The sequence below is a fragment of the Filicampus tigris genome, chromosome 21, assembly GCF_054856515.1.
Source record: "Filicampus tigris isolate MCC_2025a chromosome 21, RoL_Ftig_1.0, whole genome shotgun sequence".
NCBI lineage: Eukaryota > Metazoa > Chordata > Actinopteri > Syngnathiformes > Syngnathidae > Filicampus > Filicampus tigris.
In genome coordinates this window covers 3725241-3753124 of record NC_141237.1, presented here as the reverse complement: position 1 = coordinate 3753124, position 27884 = coordinate 3725241, and the positions used below count along the sequence as shown (strand labels likewise).

General features: G+C 45.5%; 2 protein-coding genes across 2 annotated transcripts in view; both read right to left on the bottom strand.

The window, feature by feature from the left end:
* Nucleotides 1-1940: 1940 nt before the first annotated feature.
* Nucleotides 1941-5061, bottom strand: cdv3 (carnitine deficiency-associated gene expressed in ventricle 3). The gene is made up of 5 exons (XM_086021508.1): nt 4573-5061; nt 3293-3369; nt 3084-3226; nt 2678-2840; nt 1941-2430 (listed from the first exon to the last, which is right to left on the bottom strand). Exons 1-5 carry the CDS (start codon nt 4750-4752, stop codon nt 2301-2303), a joined length of 693 nt encoding a protein of 230 aa, XP_085877634.1. The 5' UTR covers nt 4753-5061; the 3' UTR covers nt 1941-2300.
* An 890-nt stretch (nt 5062-5951) lies between these two features.
* Nucleotides 5952-27884, bottom strand: part of scrib (scribble planar cell polarity protein) — a 47557-nt gene continuing 25624 nt past the window's right edge. The window contains 26 exon segments of the mRNA XM_086020640.1: nt 5952-8032; nt 9152-9209; nt 9575-9649; nt 9979-10019; nt 10101-10258; nt 12239-12427; nt 12518-12607; nt 12708-12886; nt 12888-12907; nt 13297-13456; nt 13788-13922; nt 14432-14482; nt 14778-14888; nt 16018-16131; nt 16208-16261; nt 16432-16503; nt 19221-19301; nt 20073-20129; nt 20912-20968; nt 22348-22467; nt 22542-22754; nt 24136-24252; nt 24340-24516; nt 24662-24772; nt 25705-25725; nt 25830-26069. Coding sequence (XP_085876766.1) covers nt 7902-8032; nt 9152-9209; nt 9575-9649; nt 9979-10019; nt 10101-10258; nt 12239-12427; nt 12518-12607; nt 12708-12886; nt 12888-12907; nt 13297-13456; nt 13788-13922; nt 14432-14482; nt 14778-14888; nt 16018-16131; nt 16208-16261; nt 16432-16503; nt 19221-19301; nt 20073-20129; nt 20912-20968; nt 22348-22467; nt 22542-22754; nt 24136-24252; nt 24340-24516; nt 24662-24772; nt 25705-25725; nt 25830-26069 — 2832 coding nt within the window. The 3' untranslated portion in view covers nt 5952-7901.

Below are 27884 nucleotides of genomic sequence, written 5' to 3'. Positions count from 1 at the left end.
TTTCCGTAACTCAGCAACGTGCCAAACCGCTCAAGGCGGAGTCAGTTTATATTGAATGAATATAGTTAATACGTTAATTGTAGTTAAAAACTATAAATACTTAGCGGCAAACGGTTGGGGGAAAAAAATCTTACCGCCGAGACAACCGTGTCACGCAAATGTCAAGAGCAATCTTGCATTTAAAAACCCGCTCTTGAGTCGCTGTTTTATGACGTATCCAGAACACCCCAGAAGTGCTGGCTGGTGCTTATCTTTTTTTTCTTACTAATTTATCCCTTATAAAACATGTTCATACTAAAAGATTACTCATACAATTTTTGAAAAACGAGAAAAAAGAGCGGTGCTAATCCATAGTACAGTATATATACATGTTGTGTGCCATGAGTACCACTAGATGGCACTGATGTCTAAAGCAGCGTTCCATAGCCGCTTATGTTGAGAGGAGCAAAAATAAAGCGTAACAAATGAATGCTCTGAATTAAACGAACCCGTCACCTAAAGCATTTTAACTGCCTCTTATTTCCCACTGGTCTGTGCAAATTCTGTGAGCTTTCCATTGTTCGTCAATATAAAATATTGTGCAGCACTTACGTGAACATTTATAGTACTGTACTGAAAAATGATCAAAGACGTCATGAGAAGTTGACGTTGACTAGACTTATATCATCTAAGCGTTGACTTGAAAAATCTGAAGTCGTACAACCCTTAAAGGTACGAAGGGATGAAGTGTTAGCACAGATTAGCTTTAGCCAAGAGTGTCAGCCGTATTAGCGTCTGATAACCAACCGTATAACTGTACTCAAAATGTTGGGCTGACGGGCCTCGAGATTTCTAGGAGGCCATCAAACGTCTCATAAAAACTGATTAATAAAGTTTTCTTTGATTTATTGCTCTAGCCTTAATTCCTGCATTTTTTTTTTTTTACAATCCCACTGCGCTTTTTTTCTGATGAACAATAAAACTCAGAACAAAAATGCATTTGGCCCCTGTCCCCCCCCCCCCCCCCTTTCACTTGACGGCGCTACAAAGCCTTTTAAAATAATCCTGCTGACCATGTCACATTCATTCCAGATGGAATTTCCTATTTGTTCCACAGGACTGTTAGCGTTCAACGTTGTGTTTCTGCTTCCAATTGACAAAACAAAAAGCAAAAATAAGAGGCTGGACTCAGCACATTTATTTTCTATATTTTAAATTGATGTGTTTTCATACAAATATCTAGTTTTGAGTTCACTGCTGCGTTAGCAGAGGTTACTTTGAAGCTGCGAATCCATGCACACACACACAAAAGACAGCCTTTCCAGATTAGCACTTTAATTTGATAAATCGGCTGTCTTTGTCACAAACAGGTTCTATTTCAACCACACACACACACACAAAAGTATCTTAGCACTTACTGTACTCATTATGGAAGTGACCCAAAACGACACACGTACACACACACGCACACACTTATTCGGCATCAATTAATGCAAAACAAATGCTCAGTTGAATGCTAGAAGTGAATTGACAGTTAAATTGAAATTATGAAATCAGATGGCAAACTATGCATTTGAACGTATGGTGTCAAACATCCGAGCCAGCGTTGATCTAATAATAATCATAATGATGAAAGGGCTGCCAAACTAAACAGCCGATTTGAGAATATTTGAAGTCTTCCAAACCACATCAGCAATCTTTTTTTTTTTTTTCCTTCTCTTGTGGTGAGTTCAAGTACATTTAGTGCTCCTGGGATGACCGAGCCGTTCGTATCCATAAGGCCACTTTATTAGGGAATAAGCGAGTCTCATCACCCCGCAGCTCGTATCCCGTTCACCGCCACAGGTGCCAGGATTTAAAGTGAGGGGGGGGAGCGTCGGCAAAGCAGAGAATCCACGTGGTCGAGGTAGTCCCCCCCCCCCCCCCCCCCCCGCCCCGCCGTCCACTCCTGAACGCCCAATGCACCCCCCTACCCCACATGTGTGTGTGTGTGTGTTTGTGTGTGAAAAATAGATTCCGCCCCCGCCCTCCACGCACACAAGTTTGTAAAATCACCTCAATGAAGTTCAGATTGACACGTGGTCCACAAAGTCCTCACCGCAGAAAGCTTGTTTGGAGTTGCGCCCCCACACCTCCCACACCCCTCCCCAACCACGTGAACATTAGGTGTGACGATTTAAATGTGGGTGTTGATGGCGGCGAGCGCCGTAATACAACGTTCAGCCGCTTCCTTCCTTCTCATTGGTCGGTGGTGGTGGTTTTTTTTTGGGGGGGGGGGGGGGGGTCGCTGCGCCAAATGGCGCGGCGACGGCGTGCATGTTTTACTTGTCCCCCAGGACGGCGTACTGGTTATCCAGCTGCAGGTGCTGCACGGCGGCGCTGGCGTTGCCGTCCTCCCGGCCGCGGCCTTTGTGTTTCACAACTTCAAACGTCTTGTCGATTTCGCGGTCCCTGGCGGCAAGGAGACTAAGTTACTTACATTATTATTTCTCAACTCTTTTTATTTGACAAATACATTAAAAAAAAAAAAAAAATGAAAGATTGATTTTTTTTGGGGCCAATAAATATTTGGATGCTTTCTTAAAACGTGCTAAATGTTGCTGTTGTGCGCTTGGAATGAGGAAAAAGTGGCGCCGTCTGGTGGCGGGATATTTTTATGGCGCGCGGAAAGCCAACCAATAGTGGTGCGTGGAATTACTTGCGCGTCTCCACGTGCTTGCCGGTGGCCATCAGGGAGGGGAACTGGGTGTCGCTGAAGATCTCAGGGGGTCCCTGGTTCTGGCCTCGTTTGGACGAGGAGAAGCGCGCCCCTGGGGGACGGTAGACGCCCGCCGGCTTCGACTCAGGCGTCTCCACTTCCTCTGCGGGGATGAAAAGGAAAATAATCAACCACTATTTGGAAGTAGGGCTGAAACAATTTTCTAATAACTTGAAAATAAGTACTTTTTACTGTTGAGAGTAAAAAAAAAAAAAAAGACTATATTTACCAAATGTTCAAAAATAAAACTGCAAACATTTTTTAATATAAAAGGGCAATATTTATGCTATCGTCTGAATGCGATAGTGGCCCACGGCCTGTGGGCAAGCGGAGGGTTACTACTCACCAACAGGTGCAGCCGGCGCAGGAACAGAAGTGGACTTGTTCCATGGGCCGGACATTTTGTCGCCGCCGGCGGCGTCCATTTTGTCGCCGTCGCCGTCCTCGTTCTGCTCCTCGTCTTCGTAGTCATCTTCCTCCTTCTCGTCGCTTGGGAAAACCAGCAAGACGTTACGGCCGCGTCGGGACGCTTCCAAGGTTACGCGTCACCCTCACCTTATCTGCAACGCTTGGAGCCTCAGGCCGCTGTAGTCCACCTCTTTCTGCTCAAACTCTTTCCACTCCTCGTCCTCCTGGCCGGAAGGGGACACAGGCCACTGAACATTGCACTAGCAGGACGTCAGCGATAAAGAGCCGCCCAGCGGTGCATAATTAACCATTTTGCACAGCGGCTTTAATATGTCATCACGCCCTGTGAGCACCGAACTTCCTGTTTCTAATTCGTTTTAGCTTCATGGCTTAAAAGGGTTTTCAATACTTTACCGTAGCTTTTGACTATAACGTGTTACGGACACGGTGCGATAATGTGAATTGCCACAGGTTGAGTGTGCAGGATGATAATAAAAATCGCCCCCCCCCCCCCTGTTAAAATGGCAGGTATTTGTGACATACTTTGTAAGTTTTTTTTTAGGCCAATGCCGATATTTGGCAGAACAGAATTGCGATAGCCGTTGATGTTAAAATATAATTATCATTGTCTTATACTGTAGCGTGCCAATATGTCAAAAAACAAATGGGATAAAAAGCCAATATCTGCCGATTAAATCGTCCGAACAATTAATCTGTCAAGCACTACTAAAGAAAATAGACCAAGATAAATTCTTCCAAATCTTTCCCCACTAATACCAATTATTCTATCAATTAATTGTTGCACCTCCGCATTTTTGTGTATTTAAGGTTTTCCACACAAATCATCTCTAATTACCACAGTTACGAAAGGCTGTTCCTGCAGTTTTTAATTGGATTGCTTTCCACTTGCTGTGTTTTTCTGATAAAACATTTGCTCCAATTGCGCCATTTGGGAGGTCGGTGTTTAGACGATGACATACTTCGACTTACGAACAGACTTGGGTTGGGCCCCCATCGTAGGAACAGAATGGCGTCGTAAAGCGAGGACCCCTGTATCGACGTCTTAGTGGGGAGCCTAAACAAACTAAAATGGCGGCGGCTCGCCCTCCCTTTTCTCCTCTCGGTGATTAAAAAAAAAAGGACACCATACGATACCATAGTTTGACAGTAAACTTAAACTGACGACCTAAGTGCTTCTACAGAGCTAGTCAATGTGTCAGCTAAAGAAGCGAAAAGCTAAGCGGTGGTTAGCAGCCGGTCGTCACATGAGCCGCGAGGAGCATATGCTAGATAGCTAGTCGCAATGTCTTCCCCAAATCAATCCTTAAAAGTTCATTTCTCATCATTTAAGTGGCACCGGGGAGCTTTCCGTGACTTATTAAGGAGCTTAAAAGTGGTGGCTTCCAACAACGACCAGACCACGTTACCTTGTCCATGTTGGCGTCCTGGCCGTCGCCTTTCGACGACTTTTCATTTTCCTTCTTGCCCTTTTTCAGGCCCGTCGAGGAGGCGGCCGACTCCTTGGCCTTGCCCTTGTCTTTCTTCTTCTTCTTGTCCCGTTTGGCAAAGAAGTCGTCCAGGCTCTTCTCGCTTGACACGTCCGCCATTTTCAAGAGAGAGCCGCTAGCTTTTCTTTTCCTTTTTTTTTTTTTTTAGCACGCAGATGCAATGACACGCCGGGGGGGGGGGGTGGTTCTAGTGTGGGGGAAGGAAGAGCACGGCAGCCGCTACTAAACACTTCCACGGAGATTGATTGGCCCTCTTTGGTGTCGTTTCACCTCCGTTAACGGCTCGTAAAAAAAATAGTTAAAAAAAAATGTTCGGCTAAGTGTCTGTGTGAGCCGTCAGCTATCCTGTCAAGTATGCCATGCACCGCACAGGAAATCTGACAAATCAGCATCGTGACCCGGTAGTAGATGGACATGATCCCGGAAGTTACGACTTAATTAAAACGTTCTTCATTTTTATTTTATACATTACGCAGTATATATCTTTAGTTTGTATAGATATTAACTATGATAATAAAAATAATAATGTTAAAAAAAACAGCAACGACAAAAAGTCACGTTTCCGAAAGTGTTGCATTCCTACGCCGGCGACGTAACCCGAATTTGTACGTAAGTGTGAACGCGCCGTACTCTGCTATAACATGTTCGCAATATTAATATAGTACGACCCCAACTTCCACGAACAGACAGGGTTTAGTGTTACTTGTCTTACTGTGTGCATTATGCCTAATTATAGACCCCTAATGGGCTCCAGACTGCCCCTAAAATGTGGCATTTCGCCTATTATCATTTTCATTTTCTTGCCCATGTATGACTAATAAATTTGCTGATTTAAAAAAAAAAAATCTTATTTTTGTTGCTGACAAACTTTTGCTCCACACTTCTGCCAATTAATCAGTAATATATTGATAATGAGTGGAAATGTACATATACATTACTCGTTTTACCGCTGTTGTTTTCGCAGCCACATCCATCTGATTGGTGTCATTCTAATCATTCACGTTTTGAAGGTTGCGAACAACTGCTAGCAAAATACACCGAACGAACGAAGCTGGCGTGAGCTAAATTTGCCAGCAGCCCAAAAAGCACTTTGGTGAAGTCAACAATTCATTAAAATGTTTGTCGCGCTGCACTTAAGTGAATTTCCCTTGTGGGTGAACAAAGTATTTATGTCTCATTTTATCATAAAATATTGACGTTGAATTTGGGGCTCTGTGGTGATATTTGACATCGGCAATAAAGTACCCGTATGCACTTTATTTGTATCATTGTCACAATAATTAACAGCGAAACAAGTGTATTCATGACTTTAAAATGTTTATTTATAAAAATTAAACCATTGATTTGTGTGTCTTTACAGAGAGGAATAGCAGAGAGCACGTTTGCATTTTGTTTCATCCTTTAGCCCGTGCAATGGAACCTGTCAGCTGGGTCTGGACAGAGAAGAGACTTGTGTTCTTTCTCCCAGTTACACAAATGTAATTGATGTACAAAACATAAATGTGGTCACTCTACAACATTTGTCATTTGAATTAAATTAATTTTCCGTCATAGTTCAGCACTACGGGATATCGTTCGGTCAAACGGGACAAACTAGCACACTTGTTAGCCAGTAAACTGAATTGTTAGAAAATATGCTTTAAAAAAAAAAAAAAATCTCAAACAAAAAATAAAAACTATGGTAAACTGAAAAAAAGAGCTATTAGCAAACTTGAACGTGACTTGAACCTTCTAGAATTATAACAACTAAAAAAAATTAAACTATACTGTCATTATGGAGAAGTTATGATATTATGGGAGGTTTTATTCAATGTTGTTTTGATTATTGAACCTATCCCATCAAAATGAACAAAATAAATGTGACTGTCCAAACCCAGACGCTCGATTGGTCAACACATTGGCTCAGTTTTCACTAGCTCGCCCCCCGTTCATATTTGTACATTATTCACACCATGATAAGAAAAATGATCTCTCAGTGTCGTCAGATTATTAAATTAGCCCTGTCGGGCAGAAAAATAAAGCATCCGCTACCTTCACATCACGCCAGAACACAACTTCAATGATGATTAAAACATGTAAAAGAACTATTGTCAAAGGAGTGCAGGTACCGTTTATGTAAAAAGATTGTTTAACTTCTCGTGTCTCCCATACGACCACAAAAGGAAAATTGGGATATCAGGCTTTGGGGTACCAAATGGCAAAATTCACAACTAGTGTATGGTCCATGAACATTTCCAAGCACTTCTTTACTTTGTCTCCATCTTCCAGTCTCAGTAGCCATTTCAAAATAAAATTTGTATTCAGGTCAAATTTTCTAAAAACATTCTATGCTAATCAAGTCATTACTGAAGTAGTCCCCCCTCCATATGCTTAAGTGCAATGTTAATGTTGGAACATGCATAATAATGCATAACGATAAAATGTTTCAAAAAATGTTTTCGTTATTTTTAAAAAAAAAATTTCTCAATGTGTGGTTTTGGAGATGCGAGGATTTCGCCCAATGGCAGCGGCTTACTAGGCATGTAACCTGTCTTTTTTTTTTTTTTTTTTTTTAAACACTTTGGTCTACTACCCTACTGTACTTTAATGTCAGTCAAGATGGAGGTACTTGGAGTATTTTTTTTTAGTTGATACTTGGTGTAAAAAATTGTTGCGCCACTGTTATAATGCATTTTAGGTTCATCTTGATATTTCACCCAAAAGCCCAATATCCCCACGTTTTTGTGAGTAGTGTAGATATGCACAGCAAATTTTGCCACATACCTAAAATAACCTTAATTGGGCGTAAAATGATTAAAAACAATAAATTACTTATTTAAAAATCTGCGTGGCAGCGCAACAATGATGCATGATATGCCTTTTTTCTTTTTTTTTTTTAAAGCTCTCGACAGTCTGCGTGTGTGTGAAGGTAGCAGGATGTCGTCTACTATTATTTACACTCCAAAAACAACATTTTACAATCTAGTCAAAATATTTTTTTCCGCATGTTACAGCTAGGACTCCTTTTTTTTTTTTTTTTTGTCTTTGGGAGGCTAAGAAAAAAAACAAAAAGAAACAACAAAAAAAAAAAAAAACAAGCTAAAAACACCAACAAAAGAATGCTAGCCAGGCAGGAGGAAGCGAGGAGGAAGTGTGGTCTCCATGGCGACTGAAGGCAAGGCTGGATATGAGGGAGCGCTATCCTGGTCTCTTGAAAACGGACTCTTTGTCTTCTTGTGTAGTGTTTGCTGATGTGTTTATGTGAGGTGTTACGTGGGCACGGCCGTCTCCAAACTGCGGCGCCCTTGTCGCAGCTTGCGCTTGTTGCTGTACAGCGCCATCTCCTCTAGGGCCGAGGTGGCGGGCGGCGGGACCTCGGCCTCCGGGCCGCTGGCAGGACCTAGATAGGGAATGACACACGCATGCACACGGTTAGCCTCAGAGTCAAGTCCCGCGTTGTAGAGGATAGTGGTACAAGCAGAAAAGATCCCCTGCGAGATTCCCAACGCTGAAAAACAAGCAGGAGCGAAAGGAGATGGTGACGATGTCGCAAGGCACCGAGAAGGAATACAGTGAAAACGAAGCGTACACAATCGAATGCAGAGGAACCGCAAAAAAGGCAAACCATTCGGAATTGGACTAAAATGGGGAAAAAAAAAAAGAAATTGGAAAACTCATAACTTGTGTTATTGGAAAAACACAAAGTATCATTTTTTTTTAAAAGGCTGAATCTTCCCCCACCTCCACCCCTTTTGAAGTTGAGGGTGATTTTGATTTGATTAAGTTTAAAATACAAAATGTGCATCGTCATTTTGGGTCAAATGTTTTTGAAAAAGTTGGGGGAAAATGTTCGAAAAAAGAAGCCAAAAAAAAACAGTATTTATGAAAAACAACTCATATTGCTGCATCTTACTGAGTCACTGAGTTGTGAAACTCCTCTTTGCGCCATCTATGTTACACTGCCCCCTGGAGGCCAAAGGAGTGAACGTCAATGGGCATTGAAGCAAATCGTGATGCACAAACTTCTTTACCTTCTATTAATTCAATGACATTCTCATGGGATGATTTTATGAAGGGGAAAAACTGCAAAGCGTCTTTTTTTTTTTTTTCCAGATGAAAAACACATTCCCCGCATTTTTGTCGATATCGGCCATTTCCACCCATTTCAGTGGGGCAAAGGCGATGAGAGACACGATTACGTCAAACGACCGCTGCAGTGAACCGACGACGCGGCTTCACGATGCCATTCCTGGTTAGTAGGATGTTCATTTGGGCTCGTTTTCACGCGGGTGTCAATACGAGGCCGCTGAACTATCACGTTAGCGTTTCAAGGCAAAGCAGTCCACCGCCAAACAGTCACACACACACACACACACAAAAACACCGTCCTACCACTAGCCGCCGCTTATCCCATGTGGACACCTGAATCAAAAAAGGAACAGGAAACACGTTTCTCACTCGGCCTCTTGTCCCGGCTTCGGTCATCGGCGCAACGTCAAAAGGAGCGCGGGGCACTCACCCGGATGCTGCGAGCCGCCGCCGTCCGTCAACTGAGCGTCGTCCAGAGCGCCGGGAGACTGCGGGGGAGGGGGGACAAAAACGCCGTCAGTGTGGAATTTCACATTACGTTAGGTTTTAATGGAAGCTCATCGGCGCAAAGCACAGCCGGTCCAAGTACCCGAATTGAGCTAGCCCCGCAACCCCGCCCCCCCTTGAGTAGAAAACCCATTCCAGCCAAGTTATTCCTTCGCATCGGAATGCAAGTGGGATCCATTAACCGATTGATTGATTAGTGAGTGCGGAAGATGCTTTGCGAGTGACAGATTGACAGAGGGGAACGGGAGCAAGACCCAGGCCTGGTTTGTTAGTGCATGTAGGCACGGGTGGGGGGCGAGGGGGGGGGGGGATTTGGGTTATGTGAGGCTCAGCATGCAGCCGATACCTGGATGTCGTATGCCGGTTTGGAAGAGGGAATGGCGGCAAACTGGCGGTAGTCAAACCTCTTTGACGACAGGGACTAGAAGGATGGCAAGACAGGATGGGGGGAGGAAGAGGAGGAACGGCGGGGGGGGAGGGGGGGAGTCAAACAGGCGGCGGTGAAAGCGTGCGACGGAGTGGATTCTCTGCTGCGATTCCAGTGGCAAGATGGTGGATTGGATTTGCCCATGAAGCAACTTGTCACTTCAATCTTACAAATTCCTCGAAATCGGTTCTTAATTCTCTTTGTTTGACGTTGAAGTTGACAATGGAATTCAATCAAGATTTGTTCACAACTTGCCGAACGGGCTGCTTGTTGGGCGATGCGAAATACAAAATCGAAGGGGCTCGCTCCTTTGAATGACTTACCAGTCTGCCTGGGGAAGTCAGTCCTCGAGGACTGGTCAGCTCTTGGGAGACAGAGACGTGAAAGACGGGGGTGAAGTCGAATGACGTGAAAATCACTTTTTGCACTAAAAACAGCTTCCTACCTTCCATCGGGGTGGGCGAGGGCGTGGGCGCCGGCGAGGGCGTGGGCGCCGGCGAAGGCGACTCGGCCAACTGGTCCAGGGGGCTTCGTTTCTTCCCGTCCCGAGACTTGGCGATGACCATCTGAGCTTTGAGGGCGTCCTGCTCCAGGGACTTCATCCTGCCAAGAGAGCAAAGCAAGCGTCAGGAAAGTGGGCGGGGCCGGAGGACGTCAAGGCGCAAGGCCGCGCAAGGCGCACGCACACACGCACAACAAAGGTGTGCGGCATTTCAAATCTGGGTGCTCCTTGTCCTGGTTTGCTGTGACAAAATTATGTCAATTTTTAATCCGCACATGACCTCTGAGTGCCCCAATTCATCAATTGTGATATGCCGCCGTGGAAAAAAAAAATAAATGGAGGTCAAAACGTTTAAGCTAAACTTCAGCAGTTGTAATTGTTTCGCCGCAGCCCAAAGCATGGATGCGCGTTCTTTGTACGTTACGAGAACACTTGTTTGATGCTTTAAAATGACCGCAATGGCGTTGCTAATTTCCATTAGCCCGTCAATAGCCTTTCCCATTGAATGTTAGCATTAAGCTAGTGCACTTGCAGTATGTTTCGCTAATAAATGCAGCGACGCTGTTAAAAAGTCGTTTGATTTTTGCATTCATGACGCATTAGGGGGCAAGAGCAGTTTAGAACTAAACACTGCGCGCTCAGCGAGGGCAGATTACGGACAATTAGGTGACATTTTTTTTTTTTTTTCTTTTTTTTTTTTTTAAAAGCTGCCAGTGTCAGTGACAAAAACAGCTACGGTGAGTCGGTGAGTGTTCACTAAATACGGACGACAAAAATAATACGTGAGCAGATCTGAATAGACGCTTCGGTGGATTTGATTTTAACAGATTTGTTTTTTTTTTTTTTTTTTAATTCATGAGCACTAAAGCCAAGCTGAAGGCATTCCAGGAAAAGGACTCGCTACTCTGCCGGTAGGCTGACCCTTCACACACAAACTTGCTTGCAGGCAAGTGTGCATTAGTACAAATGGAACAACAAGGCACAAAAAAGGACATGGATGAGATGGGGGGGGGGGCGGGAAATGACGTGCAAGGAGCAAGACTAGCAGAAAGGCAACAGCGGAACCTTTCAAGACTCAAAGCCCCGCCCCCCCCCTTGACACACACGATGCCGTGCATGTGTGCAGACCTGAGCTGGGAGGACGCATTGGAGGCGGGGGCCGCCGCGCCGCCGGAGGCCCTCACTCGAGCCTGGTAGAGCCTCTTAGCCAGGTCCTGCTCATACTGCCTAACATGGTCGTCCAAGCCTAAAGGCCCGCGCCCCCCACTATGACCGAGACCGATGAAGGGAAGAGGAAGATGGGAAGGAAGACACACAGAGAAAGGAAAGTGGGGAAAAGGGGGGGGGGGGGGAAAGCACCCGAGGACAGTGGTGCCTTCAGGCGTTTACGGGCTTCAACGTACACCGGTGACATCATCGAATAAAATTCCGGAGGGGGGGGGGGGGGGAATTTACTCCAATGGACTGTGGTCACAGAAGGCATTTTTAGCTCAAGTAGGCATAGTCCGATTTTAAATCCTGACATGAGCAAAAAATGACAACTGTACAATGTTTCAAAATTATTTTTAAATATTAGTGTCCGTAAAAACAGCATTTTTGAAAGAAAATATTGAATATTTGGTGCAGAAAAAAACAACTCTGGTGAGCTGTTTTTTTTTTTTTTTTTAGAACAAACCCATGGCTACTCATGTTGACCTTGGGGCTAACTAGTACACGCTGGCTCCCTTTTTTTTTTTTTTTTTTTTTTTTTGTCTTTCACCTTGCTCCCTCCCACCTCCTCTATGCGTAACTGCTCACCCCTCCCCTCTCTGCTGGCCAAGAAGGAGGGGAAAGTGCCCTGAAAATAAAATTTTAATAACAGCCTTTATTAAAACCGTAACTTTTTAAAAGCACGGTAAAAAACAATAATTGTCCCATGCCTAATCTCAAGGCACCGCTGCAGTTGAGTTTTCCAGCGACTAGCTAAGGATAGGTTCCACAGATTAAAAAAATAAAAATTTTTAAAAAACCCCGAACTGTAAGTCTGGGTGTTTCACTGTGACAGTTCTCGGACGGAGCCGGCGAGTACGCTGGGCATTTACCGCGCCGCTCTCCACATGGCTCTCTTCTCGGCCTCCAGGGCTCGCTTCTCGGCGGGCGACAGCTCCTTGTCCGGGGCCACGGCCAGCTCGGGACTCCGCATGCGCAGCCTCTCCTGGTGCCGGCGCTCGGCTTTGGCGGTGCGGACGGGAGTCGCCGCCGCCGCGTCGCCGGCGTACGCGGGGATCAAACTGGGGGGGGGGGGGGGAGGGGCGGCGGGAAGCGCATGAGGGCCTTGCGTGGCAAAACGCCACACCGGCAATTGAGCGTCGTCTTTTTACCCAGCGGTGGAATCGGGCCGCCGCTCCGGTCGGAAGTCGTCGTCCAACCGATTCCTCGCCGTTTCTCCTTTGCTGTCCGCCGACGAAGGCCTACGGGGAGGGGGGGACGGACGAAGACGTTTGCTCGATACGAAGGCCTGATCCGATCGCAGTAAAAAAAAAAAAAAAGAGCACGATGACGCGTTTGTACCGCGAACTCCCGCAGTCGCTCGGCGGGGCGGCGCGCGGCTGCGACGGCGCGGACGCCGGCTCCACGTCGTACTCCACTCCGTCCAGCAGCACCTTGCCCGTCGCCTTCATCTGCGCCACGTGCTTGGCCAGGTCCTCCTCGTCATCCTCGTCCTCGTCGTCCAGCAGGTAGTCGCGCGCCCCGCTGCTCGAACTTGCGCTCTGCGTGCAAACCAACACGGCTTACGCCACATACTGGACAAACCCACGATTTTTTTTTTTTTTTTTTTTAAAGGTCATGACACAAACGTTTAAAACATTTAATGGACAGTGAACAAATGATTTCCAAACCAACAAACTGAACTTGGGTCGCAATCTGAACTACAATTGTTGCCTTCTGTAGGCGTAAAAAGCAGGATTGAAGAGGAGGCTGAGCTTGAAATACTTGTGATTAGCATTCTTCTTTTTTATGTCGCCTAGTGGTTGACACTCCAAATGAACAGAAGAAAATATTTACAATTTGTACAAAAAAAAAAAAAAAAAGGGAACTAGCAGGACCGCGAGTCCAGAAGGTGCAATGACCGTTTCTCCAAAGCGCAACAAGGACCAACCTTCTTCCTCCCTCATCTTCTTGAGGTCGTCCTCGCCGACCAGCGAGACGCGAGGTTTGGGCTTGTCGGGCGTCTGCTGCTTCACGTCGATCTCAAAGTACTTCTGCCGGTCCCGGAAGGAGCGCCGCTCGGGGCCGTCCTTGCCGCCGGGCGACGGGCTCTGCCAAGGGGTAGGCGGGCGTGAATTATCAGCAGAGCTCAAAGTCGGCACACGGGACGGACGGCGGGGACGCGAACAACGTTGATTCGGCACCATCTGAAAGGTGAAGCGGCAGCAAGCAAACGCGGGAGGAACCCAGCACCAGTCGTCGGAAGGCGGGGACTAAGTCGGGCTTAACTTTGAAACGTTGAGCTTCAAGTCATCTCAGTTTCAAGTCCCAAATTTGATTTCATTTGAGGAGTGAATTCAAAGATCGCGGACGCGGCCTGCAGCCCGCCACCGGCCAGACGAAGCACACCGCGGGAGCAGCGCGGCTGGAGGCGGCGGCTACCTGGGTGTCCAGGGACGGCCTGGAGATGCGAGGCACGGCGGCCATATTGGTATACTCCCAACGGTCGGACACGAGGGCGGGGCGGGCCTCCGCAGCCCCCGCGCCGTCCTCAAACACGTCGTTGTTCAACTCGGGCTGAAAGCGCCACACGGGCCGTCACCAGGCGGTCGGACGGGGTCGAAAGCTTGGCGCTTAAATATATCACGGTGTGCATATAAGTTGTGCTTTGCTGCCGTCTTTTGGCATCCGTGGGCAACTGCAAACCTTTTTTGGGGGGGTGGTTAACTCATTCACCGCGAGACATTTTCAGACCCTCTTTTACCCTAACGTGTGAAAAAAAAAAAAAAAAATTGAAAAAAAACATAAATGAGATCCTGGCACTGAATTGCTGCAATGTGCAAAGACGAACAAATTCGTCTTTGGCAGTGAATGAGTTAATTGCAGACTTTCAACATTCGTACAATACACTTGTCGCGTGCCCTCTAATATGCAGAAAGTCTCTTTAAAAACAAGACAGGGAATAAGGTTGGAACGCTCCCCGGACGACAGATTTGACTGGAATTGCGAAGAATCTTCACTTCGTGGCTGCAAAATTGGCCTCAGGTGAAGAATTTGACAGGCCAAGTTCTTGTGCATCGACTTACCTCTGGAGAAAGCTGCTTGGAGTGGAAATTGTTCCTCACGCCGTACGAGTCCTAATGGACAAAGAAAAGAAATTCATCAGTCCTCAACAAAAAGAGGACGGAGGACAGCGACTGACAAAAAAGTTTGAGCTTTCGAGTGAAATGTCACGATGAACCTAAAAAACACGGCGTGATTGTGCGTGAAGTATTTCCGGTTCATCGTCATTCCATTTCACGTCAAATCGCAAACCTTTTGAAGGTAAGCGTACGTGCAGAACGCAAACGGATATCAGTGCACGTGCAACACGAGGGGACGGGACGGCTCGGGCGGGTCACAGCATGCGTTGCCGCGGCGACTCGGGCCTACCTGCTCCGGCTCCGGCGCCGCCAGCGAGCGAGGCACGGCGGCGAACGCCTTGTACGCCTGCTTGGCGTTCAGGGGCAAGTCGTAGTGCGAGGCGGGGGAGGGGGCGCGGGGCTGCAATGCGGGGCGGTCATGGCCCAGGAGCCGAGGAGGGGAGGAAGAGGAGGCGATGGGGATGACAGACAAAACGAGAGGGTAGACGATGAAAATCCGATCCGGGTGGACGGTGAGGAGTGGGCGGGTGAGGAGTATGGCGGCCGGGCGTGCGCGTGAAGGAAGGCCAGAGAAAAGACAAGACAGTAGGGCTCGCAAAGCTCAAAGCGGGAAGACTTTGGACATACATGAGAAATCGGAGGCATTAAGGCATATACGGAATCGAGTCGTGCCCCTTTTCTTTGGTTTGATTCTAGAGTACAAATATTTTTGCGCGACTATACAAGACCTGCACCTCGGCTCAAAAGGAGGTGAAGGGATGGAAAGTCCTTAGAGCGTTGAAATCCGTATTTGGACACTCTTTGTAGGACAATTCAAGTCGCTACTAGAACGATTTTTTATGATATAAATCCCCCCGATGTTTTATTCAGTGACTGTTTTTTTTTTGGGTATGCAATCGTATTAACCTCTTATTGTGCATGAATAACAAAAAGTGAGTTTTAATAACTTGTTTCTAGGGATGTAACGATTCACTCAAGCCCCGATTCGATTTTCAGTTCCCGATTTCTTTTCGATTCGGTTATTAATAAAAATTGCTGCCGTGCTAGTCGCTGTGCACGAGTGTGGTTCTGCGGCCGTCCACAAACGCAACACGCAACGATGTTTGGCGCAAGCGCATCATTTGCTCTGAAATTGAAAAAAAGTTCCAAGACATCACTTTCACGCAACTCGATTTTCCGATTAAGCGAAGCAATTTTCGATTCATTGCATCGATTGATCGAATGGACTTTCGATTAATTGCATCGACTAACCGCACCGACTTTCGATTAATTACATCGACTAACCGATTAACCGGGGCGAATCCATTTTAAATCGCCCAATCGTTACATCCCTACTTACTTCCTATACGGCTCGCCTCAAGCGGCATTTCAATACGATTGTTAACGTTGCAAATTGTCGTACAAATACAAAGAGCGCGCTCGCACATGGGGCCTCGAGCCGCATGTCGGGACCGCGCGATAAATGCCCCGACGGCTTGCCAAACGCCGGCCGCTCGAGCGCGGCCCTACGTGGAGGTGAGGGGTCTTACAGAGGTCTGAGAGTTGAAGGGAGGGGGGCCATGCTGAAAGGGGCCGGGGCCCAGGCCGTCCGGGGAGGCGCCGGGTCGCGCGCGCCCCGCGGGCAGGATGGCGCCGGGTCGTGTCTGCAGACATCAAAAAGGAACGGTCGGCCGTCAGGCAGGACTCGAGGGTGGCAAACGTGGCAAAACGGACACTCACAGCGGATGAAGCGTGCTCCTTAGTGATGGGGGTGGAGGTGAAATGAATGCTCGCCTGTGAAGGAAAATGTGAGAATTGTGAGGGGGGGGGGAGGGGGCGGTTCCGTGACGGGTGCCAAGCACACAAACGGAGCTCCAAGGATGAAAGCGGGCCAAAGTTAAGAAGGGACCCAAATGCCTGAGAAAAAGGTGACCTGAATGCAAATGATGTGGTTAAACGCTCACCGGCTGGATGGTCGGAGAGTAGGAGGCGTCTCTGACTGGACTCTCGCTTCTGCTGTAATCGGATGAAGGTGTCTGGAAGACAAAAAAAAAAAATTTAGCACGCGGAATCAAGAGATTTTACATCTAGATTTTTGTTCTTAATGTCATTATCAGTTCACGGCAAAGCATGCCGCCGCCCATACCGGGCAACTTCCACAATTAAGTCACCGCCCCTCGGGAGGATAAAGAATATACGCCTGTGAGCGTTGTTGATTTCCGCCGCTCGGTCTAGGGCGCTGTGCGCTACACGTTAGCATGAAGCTAGCAGACCGGTATGTAAAGAAATGATATGGGATTGGGGTCTAAATATACAATTTGTAATTCTCTTCCATGTGTCAGTTTGACACATTTTTCACCGACACTTGCGGGCCGATCGGAGAAGCGGCAGACCAAACGAAAGGGTCGAGGAGAAAGGTTGAGAAATAATCAAGTGAAACATTTTGCTGACCAGATTCCCCCCCCGCCCCCACCCACAAAAAAGCAAATTTTTCCCAACACAAAAAACTCAATTTATCTGGAACCCATCGTCGGATTTTCAATGTTCTTGGGAGTTGTACTCAGGTTGACGTTGGCCATTCCAATTAGACTTAGCAATGTGACAAGATCTCTGAAAAACCTCTGTCAAAATTTGGGCTGTAACGATTCACTCACGGCCCGATTCAATTTCCAGTTCCCGCTTTTCGATTCCATTTTTATCAAAATGGCTATCTGTGCGCAAACGCAATGAAGCTTGAACGAAAAAGAAACGTTTCGAGACATCATTTTCTCGACCAATCGACTCGATTTTTCGATGAATCGAGGCGAATCGATTTAGAATCGATTTTCGATTCGTCGTTAAATCCCTAGTCAAAATGCTAATTATATATATAAAAACAAAACAAAAAAAAAACATGGCCTCTCTATATCCGGGATTGTCACCAATCGGCGGGTGTGCGCGTGGAACGTCTCCCCGGCAACAAACAGGCGGGCGGGGGTCACCGTATTGTCACACAACATGCCAGCTCCACAGCACACTCGGCCGGGGCACACCGGTCTTGCCTTGCTGAACAACCAAGGCTGAAGTTGGCCCCGCTTCCCGTAGCCCACCGGTGGTCCCGAAAGGATCCGCTGGCCGGGCGGCAGACCCTTGCCTTTGCGGTTGGCCACTAAAAAAGGGTTGTCGTTGAAGCAGATGGGCTGCGAGTCCACCAGAGACTCCTCACCTCCCTCGGACAAATTCAGAGTTGCCGTCGAGCCCGCGCTGCCTTCTTTGGACGAGAGCGAGCTGGGGGAGGACGGCGGGTCCGCGCGGGGGTTCGGGGCGTGGCTAAGGCTGAGGCCCGGAGGCTCTAAGGGGGCGCCGTACTGGGCTTGCAGGGGGGGCTCCATGGGGGTGCTTGGACTTTGAGAAGGAGAGAACTGAACAGGGAGAAAAGGAAAGCCAGAGGGAGGACATGGACAGTTGAAAGGATTGGAAAAAAAAAAAAAAAAAAAAAAAAAAAAACAGCAAAAGGGAAGACTTAAAAACAAGTAAACGGAAGAGAAAGTGAATTGGGAGGAGAAGTGAAAATTGGCGCACCTTGAACTGTTTGGAGTGATTTACTTTAAGATTGACTGGCCCTTTGCACACGTGCCTAAAATAAGCAGTTTTATCAGAGTGGCGAGACAGTTTGGCACCTTCCGAGATGCGAGCGACTCGGGGGGCAGGAGCCACGATGTAAATTTAGCACGACAGTAATTTAAAAAAAAAAATATATATATATATATATATTTTTTTTTAAATGAGATTGACCTCTCCTGAACACATTCAGGAGAGGTCCTTAAAGAGGCGGGGCCCGTAGGGGTTGGCACGAGAGCGTCCCGGTGTGAGCGGTGGCCCACGGCAGCTCCTTTGTGCTCATTGTGTTGACGCCGAGCATCGTAATTCCGTGTTAGGATTTTGTATTTTTACGACATCTTACCACAGTTATTTCAGTCGATGGAATGAGCAACACATTTCCGTAAGCAAGATTAAATAAATAAAAGCGAGTGTTTTAGGCAAAAAAAAAAAAAAAAAAAGCTAAGTGACCGAAACTACATTTTTGTAGTTTAGTAAAACTAACTATAATGGCCAATACTTGTTACTTTTTTTTTTTTTTTTTTTTAAATCTAGCACTCGGCAAATAAAACTCATACTGAAACGAATAAAAGAATGAACAAACCGGCTCTGAAAACATAAAAGAAAAACTCTCATGAAAAAAAAAAAACTCAACTCGAAAATCTGAGAATGAACTGCTTCCATTTCTAGAAAATAACAAAAAATGCCACCGGCCTCCAAATGTCATTTTCCTACCTCGAGTGTTGGGCTGCAGCGTCCAAGTCAAAAGTAAGTCGCCTTCTTGGAAGTCAAAGCGAAAAAACCCTTGCGGGACAACACCCTTCCCCAACTGTCTGCCCTTCCACCCCCCCCCTACCCCACCCCCCACCCAAAGTGGCCTGTGTCCACTTCAGCGCCAGATGCAGGTTTAAAATATCACAAGAGGGGGGCAGCTGTCCACCTCTCCGTGTCACGCACACACACACGCATGCAAAACAGCACCACCGCGTGCTTTGTTTTTATTCATCCTCCAGAAAGGGGCACGTGTCCTTGGAACGAGCACGCTAGGTCCAAGGTCGGCCATGTTGAGGGGGGGGGGGGGGGGAACGGGGGGGGAGGGGCGTACGGAGCAAATGGCGGGTTCAAGAGGACGGGATGTAAACGCGAGGGCTTCCTTGAGGAAGGTTGAACTTACCCTGTTGATCTTCTGGAGGCTGGCGGTGGGCAGCGCTGCCAGCGTTTTGTAGTCCAGTTTTAAAGGTCCAGTGCCCATGTTCTAAAGACAACAACATATTCAAGAAAAAAAAAAAAAATAAAAAAATAAAAAAAATACACACACAAAAAAAATAAAGGCTGAACATTGAATCGGAAAAAATGTCAGATTTGAGATTTTTTTTTTTACAGATACCGATTATTAGCAGTCTAGGCGGCCGATAACCGATATTTGGAGCCGATATTAATCTTTCGTAAATGGCATCAAAATCTAAAAAAGGAGAAAAAAAAAAAAATCTTAACTTTGTTGAAACGTCTTTAAGCAATTGTTTATTGAGCAATTTTTCACATTTGCTTCATGTAGATTTTTTTTTTTTGTATTATTATTATTATTGCGATACATTTTTGACAGTATACATCTTTGTTGTCAAATTCTAACAAAAAATTTAGGGGGCACCCAGAATGTCTTAAAAGGTGAAATGAAAACACTTGTCGACAGTAAATTAAAAAAAATCAAACTTTCACATATCTATGTTTTGATTCCGACACACTTTTTAAATTGATTTATTATCGGGCATCAGATGTTTTAAAAGGGCCGATGCCGATATTTGTCAAAACGCAGAATATCGGCGCCGATAATCGGTCCAGCCCTGGGAAAAATATTGAGAAAATACAAATAATATAGAAGAATTCTGGATGAATGAGCTGAATATTTTGACGTTAAAATGCTTTGCCTTGGCTCAGCCTTTCCACAACGAATATTGTAATTTCAGGGAGGGGAGGGGCGGGGAGCGTTAGCGTGCTAATCTCCAAGCACGGTCCGCGATTGTCTCACCTCGGTCTCCTCTTCAAGCAGGCGAGTTGCCTCCTCTCGCTCCAAGCGCATACGCTCCTTCGACCCCGGACAGGCAGGGGGGGGGGGGGGGGGGGACAGTGCGGAAGGAGGAAGTACACACGCACACACACGCACGCACGCGTTTGATGGGAGGTGAAATGATAGCGAAAGCAAGACAAAAAAAAAAAAAAAAGCGGCGGCACAGATGGAGCGATGGGAGGATTTCACGCACGACCCAAAAGGACAGAGCGGGAGAGGAAAAAGAGAGGAGAGAAAAGTAGAGAATCATTCGTTCACTTGGGGGAGCAGAAAAAGCATGCGAGGGTCTCAGGCGAGGTAACGCGGGCGTTCGCTGACAAACAAGCCGACAGTTATTTCAAAATACTTTCGGGAAATTTAGATGCGTATTGTCATTTTTTTTCTCATTTGTTTCAGTGTATTGTGATGAGGACTCATTCAAAATGAGGGCAGCGACCAACGATTATTTTCGTAATCGATGAATCCGATCATTAGTTTAAAATTGCAGATGTCGTATTTTGAAAAAAAAAATAAAAAATACGCGTTTTTCGATTACCTATAAATTCGCCTTTAATTTGCCTCATGGAAAATGTCGGACATTTTGAAACCTTGCAAACCGAGCAAAATGACATAAAATGACTCCACTCATTTGAGAATTTCCTCGCGGTAAACTCTCCATGAATTGAGGAAGCGCAGTCACCGAAACCCTCAAACACTACGGAACAAAACTAGCTTACACAGTAAGTATTTCCAAAAAAAAAAAAAAAAAGGGGGAAATTCCTTTTCAATCACATTGTCGGCGAAATTTGTGATCAACTCACCACTTTCTCCATCTCTTCCTTCTCCCACTGCGACGTCTCCCTCACCATCTCAGACTCCTGGAGAAGAGCGAGAGTCGGCCTCCTTAGCGCCCGCCGGCTCCGTTCCATTCTACACGCCTTCACTCGGCTAAATCAACGGCCGCCGCGCTGGCGCTTTCGAGTGCTCTGATGCATGAGCGCGGGGGGCGGTAAAACTGGGCGCTAAGGCCGAATTGCTGCCGTGGCGCCGGCACAAAAAAGCGCTGAACAAAAACATTTGATTCACGGTCTCCAACTTGGCCGCGGCAAAAGCCATTCCCGGTATGTTGATGACTGGCAAAAAAAAAAAAGAAATACCGGCAAAGTCGCCGCGCGCGATGCATGCTAATGACTTCCTGCTTTCCCCAAACAACTTGTGATGGCGCATATTTAAAGTGGGAGTCAACCCAAACATCTTTTTTTTAAGAATATGTTCCCAGCAGGCCCACTAGTTGAAACACGGCGTTCTGATTCATTTTGCGTTTGTGGAATATGAGCTAATCCGCTCGTTTTGAGCCATCTCTGGGGGCGGCCATTTTGTCACTTCTGTCGACTTAAAATGACATCGCAACCGCTCACAACGATCAATCGCGGCTCAGATTCAGAAAACAGGTCAGCCGCGATTGGGCGACGTGAGCGGTTGCGATGTCATTTTCAGTCGACAGAAGTGACAAAATGGCCGCCCCCAGACATGGCTAAAAAGGAGTGGATTAACACTTATCCCACAAACGCAAAATTGATCAGAATGCCCCGTTTCAACTAGTGGGTCTGCTTGGAACATATTATTGATAAAAAATGTTTGGGTTGACTTCCGCTTTCAACTAGCGATGTCAAAATTAAAGCATTAACTATAGAGATTAATTTAAATTTTATAACGCACTAAAAAAAAAAAAAAATTAACTCAGTTAACTCCGCTTTATTTACTTCCTGTAGCAGACAAACTTAGAGGAGGGTCACTGTCGCAAAGACGGACTTTTACATCGTTTTACTTCAAAATAATAAATCCAAAATAATTTGCAAACTTTGCACAGCCAAATTCAAATAGCATATTAGCCGTACGTCTTTGGCGTGTCGTTCAACTGTTGTCGAAATATATTTGTATCCCCACCCACATTGATTCCAAGAATATAAAATATAAATATCGGTTCCAAGCTCCATAAAAAAAAATTGTCGTTGATAAATGCGATTAATCGCGATCAACGATGGCCATTTTTTGCGATTAATTAGTTCAAAAAAATCGGAATCGCTTGACTTAATTTAAACAAATCTCACGACTCAAGGCCAATATTCCAAAAAAACAAACAAACAAAGATATAAACTGAAATAACGATGATCTCGCTGAACTTTGCTGACAAATTTATTTCAGCCAGGGTCAAATTTGAATGAAATAATTTTCGGACGATGCGGCGAAATTGTACCTTTTGCATGATGTCCATCTCTTCGGGGCTCAGGTCTCTGTCTATGGAAGAGATGCTCTCCAAACTGTTCTTCCGGACGATGCCCGAGGCAAAAGGGTTGGCGATGACGCCGGGGGACGCCTGGGGGAAACATATTTTAGTCGAGCCGGCGCGTTCTCACGGGCCGGGTCAACCGCGGAGGCTTTTGTACGAACATAAGGCTCCTCGTTGGGATTGGCCTCCGGCGCGGGCACTTTGCGAGGGTCGAAGCCGTCGCACACCAGCATGAGCAGCGAGTCGCCCACGGCCCGCAGCACTCGCACGGCCTCCGTGTGCGTCATGCCCAGCAGGCTGTGGTTGTTCACCTCCAGGATGCGCATGCCCACCTGCAAGCGGCTGTCGCGGGCGGCCGCCCCGCTTGAGCTCACCTGGTTTTGAAAGGAGACGGAATATGGGTCGGGTATACACAAAAAAAAAAAAAAAAAAAAAAAACACATTCCATTTCCAATTTTAAAAAAATCGAATTCCATAGTACAATATCCAAGCTCAAAATCCAAATACACTCAAAAAAAAAAATTAAAAAAAATCAAATTCCATTTCCAATTTAAAAAAAAATCAAATTCCAAAGTCCAATATCCAAGCTCAACATCCAAATACACTCCAAAAAAAACCCCCAAAAAAAATCGAATTCCAAAGTCCAATATCCAAGCTCAAAATCCAAATACACTCAAAAAAAACAAATAAATAAAAATCACATTCAATTTGCAAATTAAAAAAAATCAAATTCCAAAGTCCAATATCCAAGCTCAAAATCCAAATACACTTAAAAAAAAAATCACATTCCATTTGCAAATTAAAAAAAATCGAATTCCAAAGTCCAATATCCAAGCTCAAAATCCAAATACACTCAAAAAAAAACAAATAAATAAAAATCACATTCAATTTGCAAATTAAAAAAAAATCAAATTCCAAAGTCCAATATCCAAGCTCAAAATCCAAATACACTCAAAAAAAAACAAATAAATAAAAATCACATTCAATTTGCAAATTAAAAAAAATCAAATTCCAAAGTCCAATATCCAAGCTCAAAATCCAAATACACTCAAAAATAAATAAATAAATAAATAAATAAAAATCACATTCAATTTGCAAATTGAAAAAAATCGAATTCCAAAGTCTAATATCCAAGCTCAAAATCCAAATACACTTAGAAAAAAAAAAAAATCACATTCCATTTCCAAATTAAAAAAATTTTTTAATTCCAAAGTCCAATATCCAAGCTCAAAATCCACATCCAAGTCAAATTCAAAATTGACATTTAAGGCACAAATTTGACATCCAAAATGTAAAAACTCAATGTTATAATTTGAAAGTCACATTTAAAATTCAACTTTCAAATTTGTGTTCTAACGAACAGAAAAACTTATTTTGAAATTCTCTCATATTCAAATTAAAGGATGCAAGTTTGAAATTTCCAATTTCCAAATTCACATTTCCATTTAAATTTTTAAAAAATCATTTAAAAAAAAATTGAAATTCAAGATTCAAATTTGAAACCCTTCAGTCAAATTCTCATTTTAACACACAAAACTCAAGATTCAAATTTGACACCCAGGTGTCAAATGCGACATTGAAAAGTACAAATCAAAAGTCACCCAAATGAACGCAAAACACAAATCGATAGAATTGAAGATTCCAAACCAAATCCTGCTTCGCATTGCTAGCCCAGAATGTGCGTAGCCGCGACAACCGAGGGGCGGTGGCTAACGCTAGTGCTAGCCCAAGCTAGCCACATTGACCAACTGCTACCTTGGATATGAAGATGCCCTCATCGGTGGAGTCCAAAGGATTTCCCGCGTGGCCTTTCGCTCCCCCGCGTATACTGATCCCCAATTTCTCTCCCGGCTGCTTATGGATCACAATTTCCTACGGGGGGGGGGCACACAAACCACTTGCCATCAGCATCCCCGCCGACACTCCGCTTTGGTCCGAGTCGACGGCGGCGAGACTGACCTGCATCCCGGGCGGCGAGGGATCCCTGCGCACCAGCATGCGGATCTCCTGCTTGTTGGCCAGCAGCGCCCGCACGGCTTCCTGGTGCGTGGCGTGCCGCAGGTCGATGGCGTTCACCTCGAGGATGCGGTCGCCCACGCGCAAGCCGCTTTCGCACGCCAAACCGTGAGGGATCACCTGGGCGCGGGGCGGGGGGGGGGGGGGGGGTGGGACTCAATCTTAGCAAGGAGCCAACCGCGCTAACATTCACAGCGATGGGCAATTTGGAGACTTCAAATGTTACATGATTTTTGGAATGTGAGGGGGGGGGGGGAAAGTTCACCTTTGAGATGAACACCCCCGGTTCGTTGACGCCGAAGGGGTGGCTGGCGTGGTCGCTGCCCCCGACGATGCTCAGGCCGAGGGGACCGCCCGATTTGACCAGCGTCACTTCCTGGCAAAGCGGATCATTTAGTAGCATTATTATTATTATTATTATTATTATTATTTATATCCAAAAGTTTACTAGAGGATTTAAAGGATTCTATCGTGGGTTGTTTTCTACTGTTTGTGCTAAAGCGGGGTGCACACATACTTTGGCCTCCCTTGTGATCAAAAGTGGTGTCAAAATGTAGTTAGCAGATAAGCTAACAGTTAGCCTAGCGTCTTTTAGTGCCGCTTCTTGCCTTTTGGCTCCACGCTGCCTCTCACAGGTCAGTGTTGGTACTACGCCGGACATTGTTATACATGTGTGTGGTGGCGCTACACACGATTGGAGAAGTAACTAACTTTAAAAAAAAAAAAATAGATAAGATGTTAAACACTTGTATGCTGCATGTACCCCGCTTTAGAAGTTTCTAGTTATCGGGCTGCAATATTTATTTCCAATGTTTCCCAACCTTCATAAAGACAAAGCACAGTTTAGTCACTGTCAGGCGGGACCCTCGGATTTTTTTTTAAATCCCTGCTTTTCAGTTAATCCCCCCCAAAAAAAACAACAAAAAAAACCCATCTTGAGTTACCAAAGTTGGTACCATACGTGATATCACCATCATATACCATTGCTGACTAGATTTGTTCTTTAAACACTTCAAATGTGTTAATAATGTGTAAGAATAACAGATGACCTGGCGACCAATAGTGTCCATTCACGTTATGAAAAAAGATGAGACCGACCATATTTGGACACAGCGGGTTTCCGCTTGACAGCCATGTTTCACATTCGGAAAAAAACAAAAAAAAAAAACAAATCTCATGTTACGCCAACCATATAAAAAAAAAGTACACATTAAATCATCGTCGAAAAATTTTTTGGGGGGACCAATTAGGTGAAATTGAATAATCCGGTTGGGAATCACCGATTCATGACACGATTCATTTTCATACCATGCACCATCCTCTTTCCGGCTGGACAGCAGCAAGTGTCACGAAGAAGCCAAATAGAAAAAAAAAGCTATTAAGGAGCTAATCGGTATTTGGCGGCAGCCGTTGTGGCGGCCCCGCCCCCTCACCTCGATGGGGTACTCGTCGTCCATCCGGCCCAGGTGGTTGCCCTGCGGGCCCTCTTCGTCCTGGTCGGGAGAGTCGGAGGGCTCCGGGGGCGGCGGGGAGTGGGCCCGCTGCCGGGACGGGCCCGGCGAGCGCGGGGCGTTGGGGTCTCGCTCCACCAGGAGGGCGATGGTGGGCGAGGTGCCGGTAAGGAGCGCTACTGCCTGGTCATGTCTGGCCTCTGTCATGTCTACACCATTGATCTGGATTTACAGTGACAAACAACCGCAGTTTGGTGCTCGTTTGCTTGCTTTTCAATCGCGCTCTATATGCTTGGACTTAATCAAAACAAGGTCATGACACCATTCAAAAGGATGTCGCCGGCCTTCCGATTCATCGTGCCGCTCCTTCTAGAGTGTGGTGGAATTTTCCATGATGATAAGCTAGGGCGCCCTTCTCCGGGCAACATCCATTGATTGTTTTCAAGATGACTTCTCTTTCGTTTGATGTTTAGTTTGACAGTAAACTTTGACTGGGGGGCGGCGTTAAATGGGCGATTGAATTTTGAAAACTAGGGATGCGGCGATTCACTCAAGCCCCGATTCGATTTTCATTTCCCGATTTTCGATTCCATTTTTTTTTTTTTTTTTTTTTAAATTGCTACTGTGCACTCTGCGGCCATCCACAAACGCGGCACGCAATATTTGGCGCATAACTTCATCTACACATTCAAAATCTGGATAGAAAAGAAGAAAAAAAAAAGTCATTTCATCGATTTTCGATTAATCGAATCGATTTGAAATCCATTTTCGATTAATCGGTACATCCCTATTGAAAACATTTTGTGTGGGGTTTTTTTTTACTCAGAAAAAAAAAAGGCTCAAAAGAAAAGCAGGTAGACAGCCAGCATGCAGGAGCCTGACTTTCACAACTTGACTAAAATATGCACAAATACAAATTGACTTCCTCGCCGGTGTGCCTTCATTGGTTTAAAAACACAAGTGGGAGTGTCCTGACTCCAAACGATTTTGCTTTTTACGTCAACAAAGGCAAGCGGCGCAGTTGGTTAGAGTACACTGAATGGGTTCAAATACCGGGCCGCTAAGCTTTCAGCAGACAAGCAGAGGTCAGCGCTGGCCCGACAGTATCGCCGCTTACCGTCGGCCGCCGCGCCGACACCACGCCCGCCGCCGCCGCCGCCGCCACGCAAGGCAGGTGACGCGACAGTGAGCGTGCAGCGAAAGGGAGGAATGAAAGTGGAAAGTGCCGGAGGAAGGAAGGAGATAAAGCCCGGGGAGGAGCCAAATACTCTTGCCCGCCCCGGAACGCTCAAAACCTCACTCGCAAAAGTGCTCGAAATAAGAGGACTAGTGTCAAGTGGGAGGAGTTAGGCTGCGTGCCGTTTGTCTGTGAAAGTTGCAAAAAAGAGACAAAACCAGGTAAAAATAAAACTTCTGTAAAACCCCAAAATGTTTGGAATGTTGAAAATGACCGCTGTAAAAAAAAAAAAAAAAAAAAAAAAAAAGTTGGGCGGATTAAAAATAAGGCAACCGTAAGCCCCTGGAAAGTTACAAAGGTTTTAGGAAGGTTATACTAAGACCATCCTAAAATTAAAAAAAAAAAAAAAAAAAAAACACCACTACACAGGTTAGAGCTGCTCGATTATGAAAAAAATATTAATCATGATTATTTTGGTAATAATTGAAATTATTCAAACGATCATTTTTTTTGTTCAACTCAAGAAAATGTTTAAATGTAAAAAAATATAAAGACGTTTTTTTTTTTTTTTTTTGGAAACACTATGTAAGCTCCTTTTGGACCAAATCAAATGAGTTATTATAAAATAAAAAAGGTGCAAATGTATCAATTCAAGTATGATTTCCTTGCGTAGACAAACTGCGTTGGATATAAATGCATTTGAATAATCGTTTCTTTACGATTGTGCCAATTTTGTAATCGTGGCGAGTAATAATGCTTAATTGTAATGAATTGAATTTCGATTAATTGCACAGCCCTAACGCGGGTTAAAATAAAATTGGTGTAGGTAGCCCAAAAGGTTGTACCAAACAAAACTAGCC